The sequence below is a fragment of the Emys orbicularis genome, chromosome 10 (genome assembly GCF_028017835.1).
Source record: "Emys orbicularis isolate rEmyOrb1 chromosome 10, rEmyOrb1.hap1, whole genome shotgun sequence".
Lineage (NCBI taxonomy): Eukaryota > Metazoa > Chordata > Testudines > Emydidae > Emys > Emys orbicularis.
The window spans coordinates 61,181,742-61,199,156 of NC_088692.1; the positions used below are offsets into that span (position 1 = coordinate 61,181,742).

Consider the following 17,415-nt stretch of genomic DNA (forward strand, 5'->3'; position numbering starts at 1 on the left):
CAAACAAAGCAAACTTTATCTGCACCTTTTAGAATGTCTTCATGCAATTCTGGGTGTCTTAACTTTTTGTATTGGTGATCTAGGCACTAAAGACTGATCTCTCTCCCTCTGTATGCCTAGTACCAACTTACGGGGCTCCCACCTGAGTGAGTTTTAAGCTGTTCAGCCACCTTTTGCATTTTGAATTTGTTTTATTTCTATAAAATCTTAGTATTCTCTTTCCTCTACAAAACAAGAACATTTCTTCCAGCCCAATCAGTGAAGGAAACATTTTTATCCTTTATCTGGCCAGTAGGTAATTAAATAATGCAATGAGAGTGGAGATACTTCTGAATCCATGTCGCTGTGATAAACTGCAGCAGCTGGCTTTGGTGTGGAGGGTGATGGTGTGAGGTATAAACCCTCTTCCCTGATCAAACCAGTCAGAACTTTTAGAGAAACAGAATAGCTTTCTCTTATGCTCTGTGCTAAAATTGAATAGTCAGTAGGGCTAGCCAGAAAACAACAATTCTGTTTTGCAAAAAATTTCAGTATTTTGACATTTGTTTTTGTTCCACATTGGGATAAACAGGAGATCTTCTGAATTTCCTCACTCACACGTACATCCTGGTGGTTATGGATGTCACCTGGGAAGTGGGAGACAGAGGCTCATATCCCTGCCCTGCCTGATTTGAAGACGGGACTTGAATCTGGGTCTTCAATATCTATGCCCTAACAGTTCAGCTGTAGAGTCACTCTGTGCTGTGTGTCCGTGCGCTGCCCCGCCCCCCTCCCACCTCCATTCTCAAAAAATAAAAATAAAAAAAAATCCATCTTGGTCCTGAGAAATGTTCCTGATTAATTTTTCAACAAAATGGAATTTTTCAACACAGAAAGTTTCATCAAATTTTTTTGCAGTTAGTTCTAATAGTCAAAGGGGAGAGGTGACAGTTGCACATCTGAAGTCTGACTGCTGTAAAAGTGGAAGAAAGTCAAAAATGCTTTGGAGATGGATAAAAAGCAATTGGCTCTACTCGTATAGGTGGATGCTAGAGTGAAAGATATGTCCACTTTAATTCTTCATCTTCTTTCTCAAGAATGATACACTGTCTCTCAAGAGAAATGAAGATTTACAATAAATGAAGATATCTAGCAGAGAAAATGCACAGCTGGAATTTGATATATTATCTTTGAAGACAATTCAACACACCTGTACAAGACTTTTTCCTTTTTTTAAAAAAATTATTAAGTAGTAGTGAGCCAACATATAGTTTGTGAAAAATTGAGCCCTACCTCTCCAGAAGTTAGCACATTTGATGCTGATTAGTTGGGAAGAAAAAAAAGGGGGTTCTTCCAGCTATGGGTCTGGGCTATAATTTATTTTAATACCACCAGAATTAGTCACTTTAAAATGTTAGATTTCCTTCAGGCCAGAAGAAGCTGGGAAAGTTGTGAGGCTATTAGACTTAAGTGTCTGGCTGATCTTCAAAAATTTAGTAGTGCTGGTCAATCAAAAGAGGTTTTGACAGGCTCTTTTTAAGGAGCAATAACCTTGCCCTTTCAGGGTAAGGAAGTAGTTGAAATGTGTGGCCTGTGTGTATAGCCCTTACTGCAGGCCTGAGAAAATGCCCTGTTGGGTAAAAATGATTCTTGCTTGGTAGAAATAAACCAGGCCTAAACAATGGTCCCTGAAAGAATCAGTGTTACTGTTTTTTTTTCTATCTGAAACCTATAAATGGCTGTCTACAGCACCTTGACATATTGTTACTTCAATATGACAAGATGGATCAAGGGGGGAAAAAAACCCCAAACCAAGCCTGGAGCTGGGTGACCATCACTCTGAGCCCTATTCTAAAGCCCATAGATTCTATGGCATAGAATTTAATGGAAGATTTCCTGCTGATTTCAATGAGCTTTGAATCAGGCCCCAAAAGAATAGTTGTAAGTAGAAAATACTTTTAACAAGACATTTTCCCATGTGTGTGTGACTTAAGATTGTAGATGATACAACAGGGTGTTCAGATAAAGCAGTTAGTCATGGAGTTGGATTCACTGTTTTTAATATTAAATTAATCTAGAGCCTTAGGCTGTTAAGAAGTCATCCTCGCTTCCAGTCCCACAGGATTAAATCGGGTCAATAAGACCCAAGGTGTGTAGGCAATGACTTAGTATTCTCATCTTTAAGTCAAGTAATGTCTTGGTCAGAAGACATGGCATAGGGTTTTTAAGGGTGAATGATGCAATTTATAAGAAAAAATGAAACTGCCTATTTATTCAACATTTTTGGTTAATAGCATTATTATCCCTGTTTCTTTGGTTTTGTAGTCTGTGTTTGATCTTAAAACAGGGTTTGATCCTGCAAACAATTACCAATGTAACGGGATTAGTTGCATGAGAAATTATTCATGTTGGGTAAATTTTCACAGGATCGAGTCCTTAGTTTTGTTCCCTGAATTTGAATGTAAAGTCATTTGAGCAAATGCGTGTGTTGAAGTTTTGTTTGTAGCAATCAAAACCAACACAAAATAGTCAAACATTTGAGCCACAATTTTAAAATGATTGCTAATTTTGGGTGCCACAGAGTTGGGGTGCCCAGCTCCAGTGATACTGTGCATCCATATTATTTGATGGCATTTATAGCATCTCTGAAAATCAAGGTCTAGGTGTCTCAAGTTGGAAACCCAAAATTGTGGATATTTTTGAGAGGTTAGGCTTTGGTAAAGCGTAGGACTTCTGGAATATTAATATTCACTTCAATCAAATGCCCCAAAAGATCTTTTTTATATTACATCTGTTTGTTTCCCCTCACAGGTCTCTTGACACAATACTGAGCAATGCTGTACAAGGCTTATCTGTCCTCGATTCTCACTTAGTCGAAGTGGAAGGAGACACTCTTTACTTGTATGGTTCTGGAGCTCTGGAATCCCTCGATCGAAACTGGAGCGTTCAGACAGCTGGAACTGTCATCACAGTCTCCTTTATGTTCATAGAATTTGATGAAATTGTTCAAGTGCTACCAAAACTGAAGATCAGATTTCCTAATTCTGTGGTAAGACATTTTCTCTGAGACTTCAGCAGTCTGAATAGCTACAGAATATATGAATGATCTTTATTAACACCTTATTTTGGTCAAGTAACCTTTAGTTTTCAGCTTATCCTCACTTATGTACATGAGTTTGGGTTATTTATATAACTCCTCAGTTTTGTCTATATTGTACTTTTAACTTGATAAGGCCTTCTTGATTGAGCAAGAGACTTGAGTCAGAATTCTCAAAGGGAATTGAGGGATTCCTCTTAGGTTGGAAATTTATTTCTGACACAAACATTTCTTTTGGCCCTTCATAAAATAGAAAAGGGTTGCTAAATTGTGAGATGGAAATACAATACTTTTACATTGTTGATCCATTATTTCCATGTATCAAGAAGTATTTGTTTATGTATCAAGGCCGTCATCTGAACAGCTGGAGACAGAGAGGTCAGAGGTGGTGCTGGTTAAGCAAATAACTCTCTGGAGTTCTGTGGTTCTTGCTTAACCGAAAAAACGTAAATGTGCAAAGTCTCTGGCCACATTCCCTCCAGGCAATTTGGGTCTGTAAAATCAAAGCAAATAACATAAAACTAACTAGAACAGTATAAACAGGTAGGCTCATGTGCCTTCATAGTTCCCTCTCTTGGTTTCTGGTCAACAAACGTCTGTCTCTCCTTCTCATAAAGATACCCCATGCTTTTTTTTTTGGAAGGTTCTGAGCTTAATTGAGCGTACCTTGCTTCAGCTCAGGCAGGTATTTCCAGCTACGACTTCAAAATCCCAGCAAAGGTTTTTAACCCCTCAAAATCTCATTCTGCTATCTGGCTCATCGTGGCCTCCTTTTAGGGGTGCTACTGAAGCAGTGTTGGAAGGAGCAGAATAACTGAGTGATTCCATGACCTATACAGCTGGCACAATCAGGAAGCAATCAGACTCTACATACTCAAAATATTTCTTGCTTATTTCCTTGCTTACAGTGTAGAAATATCCCACTCTTCTTTCTATACAAAGTTTAAGCAAATCTTGTTGTTGCAACACTTCTACAGAGGGGCGTGGGGTTTTGCCCCTCTTATTGCTAATGACCCAATTTAAACCCAAGGAATCACAATGATGGTATAATAAATGTGTGATAAACCAATCATCCAAAAAACTGGGGAATTGAATCCTATACACCTGTAACTTAATCAAAACAGTTAAGGCTAAGTGTCTGTATTAAGTGACCATAGCATTATACATACTTGAAAAAGTTATGGTCACACCTTTCTGAAAACTTACAAACCAATTAACGCCTATTGTATTTTTACATGCTTTAATACTCCCTTGATGAATTTTCATCATTTTTTTTCATGAAGAATACAGACTAGCTATGACTGTGCACTTATTCTTTCAAGTGAAGAAGATTGTAAATGCTAAGGTTTTCCCACTCGGAGACCACCAGATGTCTGTATCACTAAGATCTTTTATTTTATTTTCTAGTTTTTATTTTAATTTATTGGATACAAAAGGGAGAGGGCTTCTTTTTAAAGAGGGGAAGGCATCATGTGCCACATTGTTTTGAAGAGGTATTAAAAGCTCTACACATCAAGTGAGCCCAGTTGCTTAGATGGGCCCAAGAGCTGGTTATTCATGTCTAAGGAGAATTGAAGTAGCATGGAATGGATCTGATCTAACACTGAGCTTGATGTCTGTAACACAGTTGTGTTGCCTTACTATTATGTGTCCTCCTCAGTAAGTATAACATAGTTCATGTCTGGTTTTTTGTTACAGCACCTGAAGTTTAAGGAGACAAATATTGTTACGTTGCAGCAGTTTAATGCATTAGCACAGGTGCGTCGCATTGAACAGTTGACAGTTGATCCTCAGGGAAATCCAGTTGTCAACTTTACTCTCTGGAAATACTATGTTCTGTTTAGACTGAACCATTTTAATCTGCAGAAGATAAATGGAACTGAGGTAAGAGGAAGTAATATTTTTTTAGGAATACAAAGAACGTATAACTTCCCTCTCAAAATTATTCTTATAAAATGAATGCTCATTAATGTAAAGAACAGATTCTTATTTCATAAATTTATATTGATTATATATTAATAAAATTAATAGAGCCACTCCATTCATTCTTATGCAAAAGTAAAAAAGATGTAAATATACCTCCCCACATAAATTACTCTGCTCTGCATTCGTCAAACTAAATCTGTTGTTTTTACTTATGTAGCCCCCAAAAATACCTATTGTTGCTATAGCTCTTGGTAATTGAAAAAGACAATTCAACCCTGTTCCTGAGTACATATGATAAAGAAACACAAATCAGTTTGTGTTTGTATTTTTTTTTAATTTTAAAGAATTCATACACTTCACCTCTTCAGTTTCTTGTAACAAGTTTTTCTCTGGTTTATTATAATATGTTTGAAAGAAATTTAAATATTGGCACTGAATATATGTATTTAGGGCTGTCAAGCGATTAAAAAAAATTAACTGTGTGATTAATCGCACTGTTAAACAATAATAGAATACCATTTATTTGAATATTTTTGGATGTTTTCTACATTTTCAAATATATTGATTTCAGTTACAAAACAGAATACAAAGTGTACAGTGCTCACTTTATACTTATTTTTATGACATGTATTTGCACTGTAAAAAACAGACGAAATAGTATTTTTCAATTCACCTAATACAAGTACTGTAATGCAATCTCTTTATCATGAAAGTTGAACTTACAAATGTAGAATTATGTAAAAAAAAAAAAAAAACTGCATTCAAAAATAAAGCAATGTAAAATTTTAGACCCTGCAAGTCCACTCAGTCCTACTCCTTGTTCAGCTAATCACAGACAAATAAGTTTGTTTATAGCTGCAGGAGATAATGGTGTCTACTTCTGGTTTACAATGTCACCTGAAAGTGAGAACAGGCATTCTCATGGTACTGTTGTAGCCGGCATCACAAGATATTTACATGCCAGATGCGCTAAAGATTTATATGTCCCTTCATGCTTCAACCACCATTTCAGGGCACGTGTCCATGCTGATGATGGGTTCTGCTCGATAACAGTCCAAAGCAATGTGGACCGACGCATGTTCATTTTCATTATCTGAGTCAGATGCCGCCAGCAGAAGGTTGATTTTCTTTTTTGGTGATTCGGGTTCTGTAGTTTCCGCATCAGAATGTTGCTCTTTTAAGACTTCCGAAAGCATTCTCCACACCTCATCCCTCTCAGATTCTTAAACCTTGGGTTGAGTGCTGTAGCTATCTTTAGAAATCTCACATTGGTGCCTTCTTTGCATTTTGTGAAATCTGCAGTGAAAGTGTTCTTAAAATGAACAACATGTGCTGGGTCATTATCTGAGACTGCTATAACATGAAATATATGGCAGAAGGAGGGTAAAACAGAGCAGGGGACATACAATTCTCCCCCAAGGAGTTCAGTCACAAATTTAATTAATGCATTTTTTTTTAATGAGCATCATCAGGATGGAAGCATGTCCTCTGGAATGGTGGCTGAAGCATGAAGGGGCATACGAATGTTTAGCATATCTGGCACGTAAATATCTTGCAATGCCAGCTACAAAAGTGCCATGCAGATGCCTGTTCTCATTTTCTGGTGACGTAAATAAGAAGAGGGCAGCATTGTCTCCTGCAAATGTAAACAGACTTCTTTTTAGCGATTGGGTGAACAAGAAGTAGGACTGAATAGACTTGTAGGCTCTGAAGTTTTTCATTGTTTTGTTTTTGAGTGCAGTTATTTATCAAAAAAAAAAATCTACATTTGTAAGTTGCATTTTCATGATAAAGAGATTGCACTACAGTACTTGTAGGAGGTGAACTGAAAAATACGATTTCTTTTGTTAATCAATTTTACAGTGCAAATATTTGTAATAAAAAATAATATACACGTTGATTTCAATTACAACACAGAATACAATATATATGAAAATGTAGAAAAATATTTAATAAATTTCAATTGGTATTCTATTGTTTAACAGTCGATTAAAACTGCGATTAATCACGATTAATTTTTTTGAGTTAATCGCGTGAGTTAACTGCAATTAGTCGACAGCCCTAATATATATAAGCATACTTGACAGCTGGTTTTAGTACAGCACATTATTATTTATATAGTATTTTTTAACTCCAGTTACAGCATATCCATAAAATCTCAAATATTTTCTTCATCACCACTCCATGAAATGGAACCCTTGATTTTTTTACCTCTTACACAAAATCATTAATTGTTTAAAGTGCAAAGAAAGGGAGTACATTAATACTGGTATACATCTGCACCTTGTGTACCCATTTGCACCAGTGCAAAGTGGGTGTAAAAGCTACCATCTGATCTGGATAAATTATACATCTGTCGTGCACCAAGGGCTCAAGCAAGCAAGGTGCTGAGAACTATAGCCCTGATACAACACTCAAATACATACTTAAACTTAAGCATGAGATTAGTCAGGTGCTTTACAATTAAGTGTTTTGTGGGATCATGGCCAAGATTCTCAACACCTTGTAGGACTGAAATCTCACTTTGCATTTGTGTAAATGATCATACCAATTTCAGGATTACAGTGATTTGAGCTGTCTATATGGAGTATCATTCCAAAAAGTTGTACCTATGGATGTTAGGAAGCTAAAGTGCAGTAGTTATATTTATTTTTCCATATTTCTCATTAACAAAATATCTACCAGAAACTTAAATAATTACATTGTAAAAATCTTATGAGAAATAGTAAATTAAATGTCTAGTATTTTAAATTCATCATTATATTTTGTTTTTAATTGACTCTATCAGATAACTAATAAAGTCTATAGAAATTTGAACTCTATAATTTACTCTTTTTTTAGCTGTATCCAGCACATATTAATCATGCAACATAGGAAGAGAGGGTTAAAGAGCTAAACTGAACTAAAAGCTCCCACGTGGAGGAAAATAGAAAGCAAAAATGCCTCCTTTTAATTGTGCTATATCTTAAAAAGAAAACAAGTCATTAAACTTCTAATACTATTTTTGTGTGGACTTTTTCTTAAACATAAATAACCCCAGGAGAACATTTTTTAATAAGTAGCAGAGTATAAGGTTGTTTTTTTCCCTTTTTAAATTTACTGATCATGAACTCTTGTAAAAGGTGCCTGTTAAAAAGTTTGGATTTGTAAGACTGAATATGGCTTTTAAAAGCTTGTTTTCAATTTATTCTATGTATGTATTTAAATGTTGTATCTCCATGCAACATTTACTGCACCATTTAAAGTGCAAACATGTTTTTAGATTTTAAAGAGTTCTTCAGCCTACAATAACAAAATAGAAAATAAATCCTCCCTGCTTATCCCACAACTCCTCAGAAAAAGTCTAAGTAATTAGGCCTTCCAGTATGCTCTGTCAACAAACTCAGGTTTGAAAGAAAAGCCATGAAACTTATCCACAAGCCAAACCCAGGCTTGAGAGAAGAGCTGTGTGCTAACCAAACCCCTCCCCTCCCCCCAGCAAAGGGTCTCTACTCCCAGACCTCACCCTACTATATGGGCTGGCTGTGAAGTGCCCAACCCTCTTTTAATGTAGTTTCACAAGTGTAAATTTTCCTAATCTAGACAAACCCCTGGACAACATAACAAACCAGTGTACATTTAATTGTGGAACTTTACATCTTTGCTGTTAAACATTTTGTATAGTTTGCAAATGACAGGATAGATTGATTGAGTATTGTATGCATATTTTCTTGACCTATTATATGCTAGTAAGGAGCATTGATAATGCATCTGTTGTTCCCAAAGTGCTGTTACCATTACATCCTTTGGTGGTAAATAGTACCAAGAACACACTAGAGGTTTCACTAAAGAATAGCATTCTTATTTAACATTTGCATATAGCACACAATGACTGCCTTGGGGAATTTTACAGTAGCATAACACGATGCTGGGAAAGAAGACATCAGACAAGGGGAATGTTTGTGTTGCTCATTTTTTATTTGAAATTGAATAGATTTTATTTAGATGTCGGGAGGGGTGAGCATCATTAGAGAGTTTGGAGGGGAAAAGAATTGGGCTTTGAACACAGATGTTTAAAGTACATGGTGTCATTTCATCAACAGTTTGAAATTATCTTAAAAACACAGCTGTAATTTTATGCTGGAGCAACAGTATAGTTCATGTTTAGGAAAGTAAAGTATTACGGGGAAGAATTAATTTTACTGGACTGGGAAAGGCCGCCAGTCAGTTAGCCCTTACAGAAAAAAAATCTTTCTGTAAAGAGTGCCCCATAGTGCTGCCAAAGTCACAGAGACCATGGCTTATCTTCCATCATTTAAGTGCTTAGAGACCTTTCACTTCTGCATCACAACTGGATCAGAAACTTTTCCAGTATATCTCTGTAAATTTATGCAACATGGTAAAGAATTAATCTGTGTGGGCTGGAACACTCAGGATGGAAGAACTGGTCATTTAATGAGCAGTATCTTGAAACATAGAATATCATATTGTATGCATCAAAGTTTCCAGAGTTGGTAGAAAATAAGTAAAAGAAGCAAAAGTAACTTGTGTGATTGCTCTTTGAATATATTGAAGATGCCAATAAAAGTCAATCTAAGTTTTGAAAAAGTTGTAGGGATATATTGTTTCCTTTCCTTAAATATGCCTGGAATATCTCTGGAATGCAGTGTTTTATAGCACATATTTTAACTGATTTGATTTGTGCTGGTCATTTCTGAACATGAGCAGGTTTTACTATTTGTGAAAATTTTCCATTCCTATTTTTTTCACAGGTTACTCAGAATGATATAGTAATGGCTGAAAGGCTCTTTGGCATTCTCGCACATGTAGCATCTTCTGAATTGCCCCAGTATCGCCTGCTTTCACTACTTGGAGAATCCAGGTAAAAAGTTATTTTAAACGGCTTAAGATGGAATGCTTTTATAACCATAGAAATGATATTTTTTACCATAACTTAATTCTTAACACACTTATACAAACAAAATTAACAGTTAAATCAGTCCACCCTTCCTTTTGGTTAGGTTAGATTAATCAATCAGTTTTTTCAAAAAGAACTTGATTTTCTTTTTTTTATAAAATAAAGTAGTTAATAGAGAAAACACCCAAAAAGCTCAATTACAAATTGATATGTGCAGTGAACTTCTAGGATGATACAGAAAATAATCACAGAGGGAGATGCCACTTTATATTTCAGTGGCTCATAGTTTCAAAGGTCCTGTACTCTAAGTGTGCACTAGAAATACTTACAGGCTCGACCTATATTTATTCAGACCAACATTAATTCCTTACACATACAATTAGACTGTTTGGGGTATTATATTAACATAATGAAGAAGAGCAAAAGTAAATTTCATATTGGCTTGTATAAGGCCAAGTTTGATCTTACTTTCTGCATTTTACAGGTTATAAAAACTGTTGATAGTTCTTCATTGGGGACCACACAGGAGAGACGGCAAGTTTAGTTGGTTTAGGTTTGTTTGGTTGGTTGGTTTAGGACACTCAATGAGTGCTACTTAGCAGGTGCAGCTGCAGAGCACCCACTCTAATCAGAATTAGTACTCCATAGCCTTCCTGACACCAGATACCTTCCAAATCTTGTGGGGGATGGTGCAGACCAGGTCTGGAGGGAGAATGAGATGCCTTGCTCGCTTCTCTCTTGTTCCACAAAAGTCAATGCTTTTATTTTCTTAACTCTTATTCCCACTAGGGTCATGTGCTTTCTTCTGGTCCTTTTATGTTTTTTTTTTTTTTTTTTTTTAATGTTCAGAAATATAAACATTTAATTTTAAAATGCTTAAATTGCCTGGGGCAGAAAACTGACAGGGGGTGGGTGGAATACAGACAGGGCAACGTGGAAAAGAGGAGAATGCAGGGGATGAGAATAGGAAGGAAACAGATGGGGGGGGGGATCAGCAGAGGATGTTAAGGGAAGCAGTGTAGAAGTGGAATGGAGTTAGGGAATGCTAGAGGTGATGGCATTTAAAAGGTCCACAATGTAAGTGCCTGCTATGATCTGCCCTACTGAGCTCTTCTCTTGGAATCCATGGAAGTGCCGGGGTGTGAAGCCTGTTACTGTTTGGACCTTAACAAGTCCACATCTCCTTAAGACATTTACACTGAAGATTTTCTAATATTTTCTCAGGGACAACCGGTCCAACTAGTTCCACTCCCCAGTACTGCTGTCCTGCAACCCCCTACATGTCTATAACATACCGGCACTTCCTGTGCTAAGCTCACATGGAGTCTTGCTCTCCCACGCATTGCTTGTGCCCCGAAAAGTGCTGTCTCCATCCCTGTCCCCCACAACTTACCCACTACAACGTTTTACTGGGTGACCAGCTGAACTGTCCCTGTCTTCATGAGTGGGGCAACTGCTTCCCTTGATGTCCCCAACCCTGCAGATATTTGTTGGCGTATATATATTGCTTACTTAAACTGTGAGAAATGTTTTGTTTTGGAAGAGAGATACTTTTACTAACATTACTTTATTTTGTTCCACTTCTCCATAGCATTTCTGTCACAAGCAGAAGTAGGTTTGCCTACATTTATTTTCTGAAGGTCTGTTCCGTCATGTACTGTTGTTTTCACATTTACAATATACAAATAATTCTTTACACTTTTACTGCTTCCTCCAAGGATCTCAAAGTACTTAGTAAACATTTATTAAGCCTTGCTAGAGAGCTTGCAAGGTAATTAAGAGAGATAAGAGATCTCTAATGGTATATAAAAATATGGATTTCTTCATTCACCACTGAACTGTGGTCTCCTAAGCATCTATTTAATAATATAAAGCAATACTGATTAGAAGTTTTAGGACAGAAAGCAAAGACAGTTGAAACTTACGTAGGCAAAATATAATTAACTAAGAATTTGGCCAGAACACATGGGTTAACATACTCTTATGAAAATCCCTTTAAGTAAAATGACAAATATTAAACAGATCCCACTGTATAAAATTACTAAAAAAAACCATAAATTTTTCTGTACATTGCAGAAATATTGAGCACTTTCTTCTTGATTTCACAAATAGAATGTAGCATACAAGTTGAACGAAGTTCTATAATGTACTATATATATGCATTTCTGATAATAGGGAGCTGATATAGGACATGATTGAAGATGTCCAAACATGTAAGTGTACTGTTTATTTGATTCCAGTGTCATGTGTTGGGCAGCACTTACTGAGTTACATACTAGAGACACGGAAATAATTTTAATGGGTGTTTTATAGTTGAAATATATGACAATTAACAGTTTTGAGTTTTGACGTAAAATAAAAGGTGTTTAAAAGTTTGTGGAAAAGAAGTTTCGATGGTATTTTTAGATTTCTGTGGATACTTTTACTTTAAGTACCTTTAAGTTGTATGATTTTTTTCCATTTTGGAGCCCTGTTATGGTATGTGTCAAAACAAGCATTTGTCTTAATAGTCTGCAGTTGTGATGGGACAAAATAATGGACGGATATCTCTGGGACCTTCTGTATATATCAAGGCAGCAGGATGCAATAAACCAAAAACTCCTAAACTCAATGTTCAGAGCAAACCCCCCCCCCGCCAAAAAAAAGGGGGGGCGTTACATAAAATGACTGAAAAGCATTTGCGCTTTAATAAAGTCTCAGATAATTAAATCTGTAAATCTTTTTACTGTCTTTCTACAGGAAGAAGCAATTCTGTTATATGCTAGAGGCAAAGGGGAAGAAATCTGGGATTGTCAGTGAAGAAAGTAATGACAGCAGAAGAGTTGGAGGAGAAAATGCAAATCAAGCTATACTGAATTATACCACAAGGGAGTTTCATACAGAAAAGCTTGAGGTAAATGTGTTAGTTTGAGGATCCTGTGACGATCATATACTCTGAAACATTCCAAATATATATTTTTTTTCTTTTGGGTGGCTTGTTTAATTTTTAATCAGTTTTCATATATTTTATTTGCCTGAAATGTTATTCACTTTCACCAACTGAAAGAGTTTACAGGGTACTTCCAGACTTCTCTGGAACCCAGTGACTAACATCCATATTATAGCAACGGTGCCATGAAAAATCTGTAAATTTTAATAATCGAACACAGTTAAAAATAATGTTTTATTAAAAATAAGTATATAGACCAATTTCTGCTTTCAGATGTGCCGGCATGGCTCCTCCCACTGACTTCAACCAAGGGCAATCTTTGTCATTCCTTCCGCACCCCGAAGCTCTCAGTCCAGTTCTGCTCTGCTTGTGAGCTCCCTCTCTGAGTTCTGGACTATGCATTGCAGACTTAAGCATTTCAAGAAATTGTCATCAGACAGTCCTTTTAACTTATCCTTCTACTAGCCCTGTGTACAAAGATTACCCATGAAATATTATAGGTCAATTTTAGTGGGGGTCTTTAGAGTGTTAGTTTTTACATATCCCTGTGTGTCATATTGGTTTGTTTTTCAACCACATGATCAAACAGTATAAAAATAGCAACTATACCAGACGGCAAGGTGGTCAGCGCTGTATCCCTTAAAAAAGGGTGTTACCCATACTGTGAAACATACTTGGATCATACATTCAGGATCCAGGACTTGTACATGGAGTATGCAAGTACAGCCTTACTTGGATTTTCTCTCCAATTTTTTGGTACCATTCAAACTGGAATTTTAAACTACCTAGAATAATGGAATACGATAGGGTTAAATAAGCACAGCTTTTATAAGGGTATAGTGATTTCTCTCACACATTAGAATCCTTTAATTTAGACAGAGGCTTTTAATACAGTGCCTCCAAAGAGACTGGTAGAGACCTAGTTATCATGTGGCGAGATACATGTGGTGTGTTAAAATAAGACTGAGACAGGAAACACAGAGTAGAAATAAATAATCATTTCTCAGCTTGGGAAAAGGTTAACAGTGGAGTGCCTTATAGATCCAATACTGGGGTTAGTATTGTTCAATATAGAATAGAGCCATGACAAAAATTGTTTAAATCTCAGTAGAGGAAATCTTAGTGCAGCCCATATGTAAATAATAATAAAATGACAGACTGTCTTGTTTCAACCAAGCCCATCTTAGGTCTGCTTTTCTGGCTGCAAACCTCTGTCCTTAAGCAGGGCAAAAGAACATCTTTTCCCTCCTCTTCCTTTTGAGGGGACAGCCTTTAATAGCAGCTGTCTCCAGTCCCTACTGAGATACATTCTAGTACCCAGGTTTGTCCCTTGCTTACTCCTCAGGTTTATGAGGTGTATAAATCCCATCACAATACTGGTAAGTAAATCAATAGTACATACTCAGCTTGATTATTGCATTGAGTTTTGGTCACCTCATCTCAAAAAGGACATAGCATGGAGGTGTGATGGGAGAGATTAAAAATATTAAAGCTGTTTAGTCTTGAAAGGAGTAGTAGTGATGGCTAAATGGTAAAGGTAATTAAAATAATTAATGGCGTAAGCCACTGAGTTACTCCTGTTTGCACTTTACCAGAATAGAGGACAGTAATAAAATAATGCTTTGGTGTTCATGTGATTACATTAAAACTATAGATGTGTTTGTTACCAGTATAGTAATTCACACCTTGTCCTTCATTCCATATGTGGCTGCCGATTTTATTGGTTGTCACAAGGGAAAAGCAAGATAGGCAAGAACTGCCAATTCCCGCTTCACATTAACATTAAACTAACATACTAAATGTGATCAAGTCAGACCTAATTACTGAAGACAGTAGATGAGGTTTATTGATTATTAAGTTTTCAAACTAAGCAGCTGGAAAGCATTTACTCTCCTTTTTCTCCCATAAAAAATGGTCTGTGTTGTTTTCATGGGCCAAGGCATGACCTAATGTTTTTAACAATATTGTAAATCAGATGGATTAGGTATTTAGCACCAGTATAACTATTCAAAGGACAACTTTTTATGGCACTTTCTGGAAATCCTCCATAAAAAAGAATTAGTATAATTGAAGAATGACTAAAATGTGGTGCCAGTAGTTACTCAAAATGTATTTTTTTGTCATGAAGTTAGTTTCTAGAAGTTCAGATGGCTTTTGTACAGTGCATACTGTATGTTGTACATAGGCTTGGCAGAATTCAATGTTTATTTTTTTTATAAATTTCAGTGGAAATATTTATGTTTATTTTAAGGATTTGTGTGGCAGGCCTGGCACCGCAGCGCCCCCTTGTGGCAGGGGTAGAATGGGGTGTCGGCGCCTCACCACTCTACAGTCCTTGGGTCCGCCCCGCTTGGCCTTCCTCTCTACTGTCCCCCTGTCTGGAGCAGTAGCACGACCTAGCGGTCGGAGTCTATATAACCTCCCTTACAAACGGGATAGCGCGGCCTAGCGGTCAGTCAGTATAAACCCCCTTTCGAGCGGGATAGCGCAGCCTAGTGGCCAGAGTCCATATAAACCCCCTTTCAAGCAGGGTAGCGCGGCCTAGCGGCCAGAGTCCATATACACCCCCTTTCGAGCAGGGTAGCCTGGCCCAGCGGCCAGAGTCCACATAAACCTCCTTACAAGCGGGGTAGCGTGTCCCAGCAGCCAGAGTCTATATAAACCCTTTTACAAGCGGGGTAGCGTGGCCTAGTGGTCAGAGTCCATATAAGATCCCTCACGGTTCGGGGATGAGGGGGTAGGGGGACTCGGGCCCGCCCTCTCCACAGAGCCCTGACCCAGGTACTGGCAAGCTTTCCTTGCCACTCGCTCGGCGGGGATCCGCCCTCAACACACCGAGCGTCAATACAGCTTTAACACAGTCTATCTCTATAGTTCCCCTGGGTCACTTCCTACCGTGAATACCAGTTCCTCTGCGGCAGGGGGTCCTCCGGTCTGTTCCTCCCCGGTGACGCCCTCTGTCGGGGTCTCAGGTAGTGGCTCAGCTTAGCTGCCTCCCAGATCCTGGCTCGCAGGCCCTCCCTCTGCAGAAGCTAGCGGCGTGCGTCCTTCTCCTCCAGCGGTCAGCCCAGGCTGATCTGATCTGCAGGCTTTTATATCTGATCTTCAGTTGGAGCATGCCCAGCAGAGCTTCCGGGGCGTGGCTTCCTCTGCTAGGAGAGAAGGGTTAACCCCTGCTGTACCACTGTGGGGCCGCTCTGCCCCATCACAATTTGTTTCAATTTTTTTATTTACATTTTCACAGTTGAGTGAAATTATGGGTTGTTAGCATTTTTTTTATTTCTATTGATTTAAATTTTCACAGTTGTGGGAAATTACTTGCATGGTATGCACACATCAGAGAAAATATGGAAAGGTATATGTGTACCGGTTTATTTCTCCCTACTGTAGTTTACGTAAAATTTCAAACAGCAGCGCAGTAGGCAAACAGATATTTTTCTCTGTCAATGCGTTTGCAGTGCCTAGATTTAAAAATAATCTAAAATTTAATAGTTTGCATAATATGCTATCACTCCTATCCCCCACAGCAACAAAACATTCCAATTCTGTTAGAGAAAGTTAACATTGTTACTTCCAAATGGAATTTCAGAAAAAACAATTTGAGAGTGGTTAGTTCAGGGGTCGGCAACCTTTCAGAAGTGGTGTGCCGAGTCTTCATTTATTCACTCTAATTTAAGGTTTCTCTTGCCAGTAATACATTTTAACATTTTTAGAAGGTCTCTTTCTATAAGTCTATAATATATACCTAAACTATTGTTGTATGTAAAGTAAATAAGGTTTTTAAAATGTTTAAGAAACTTCATTTAAAATTAAATTAAAATGCAGAGCCCCCCGGACCAGTGGCCAGGACCCGGGCAGTGTGAGTGCCACTGAAAATCAGCTTGCGTGCCACAGGTTGCCTACCCCTGAGTTAGTTAAATGGTTATAAAGCTTGGATCTATAGCCCTATTCATTTAAAAAAACCTGGCTGTACAGTTTGCAATTAAATTCATTTGTTAGAGAAAAGCATGGAGTGTTCTGTTTTTGTGCAGATCACTATTTTCTTTGATTCATTAAAGTTCGTTTGGCCCTTTTTAATAAAACATTATTGTTATTTAGCCTTTTTTGTCTGTCTTATGTCATCTATTATGGTTCTCCCATCCAGGAAATCAAGGAGAGAAAGAAATTTTGCCAGACATACATACAAGACTTAGTGAAAGAAGCTGCTGATATCAATATGAAAAATGAGTCTTTGCAGAAGCTGTGGCCTCAGATGTTCATTGAGCTTGTCAGGGATGCGGTGATAGAAATACGTAATAAAAATTCCTACATGAAACTCTGCCTACAGCGGATCACTGATCAAAAATAGCAAAGTTGATTCCTGCTGACTTGCAAGCTATTGGTCAGTATTGTATGTTATGTTTCACAAAGACATAAAACAAAAGAATATAAAATTACCATCACTGTAGGACACTTTTTAAAGGATGCCTTTAAATTCAATGAGCTCTGTTTTTACAGCTAATGTTTCTCTCTCTAGTTTTCAAAGCAAAAGTTTTCTTTTATACAAGTTTTCTTGTATAAAATTCTAACGGTGCATCCTTAGCTAAA

At 37.4% G+C, this 17,415-nt stretch overlaps 1 protein-coding gene across 1 annotated transcript in view; it reads left to right on the forward strand.

Moving 5' to 3' along the window:
- The window catches only part of LRRC49 (leucine rich repeat containing 49), a 132,154-nt gene extending 114,978 nt beyond the window's left edge, over positions 1-17,176 (forward strand). The window contains exons 13-17 of the mRNA XM_065412155.1: positions 2,791-3,028; positions 4,775-4,960; positions 9,754-9,863; positions 12,639-12,792; positions 16,973-17,176. Of these exons, the coding sequence (XP_065268227.1) occupies positions 2,791-3,028; positions 4,775-4,960; positions 9,754-9,863; positions 12,639-12,792; positions 16,973-17,176 (892 nt within the window). The remainder of the gene's footprint in view (positions 1-2,790; positions 3,029-4,774; positions 4,961-9,753; positions 9,864-12,638; positions 12,793-16,972) is intronic.
- Positions 17,177-17,415: the final 239 nt, after the last annotated feature.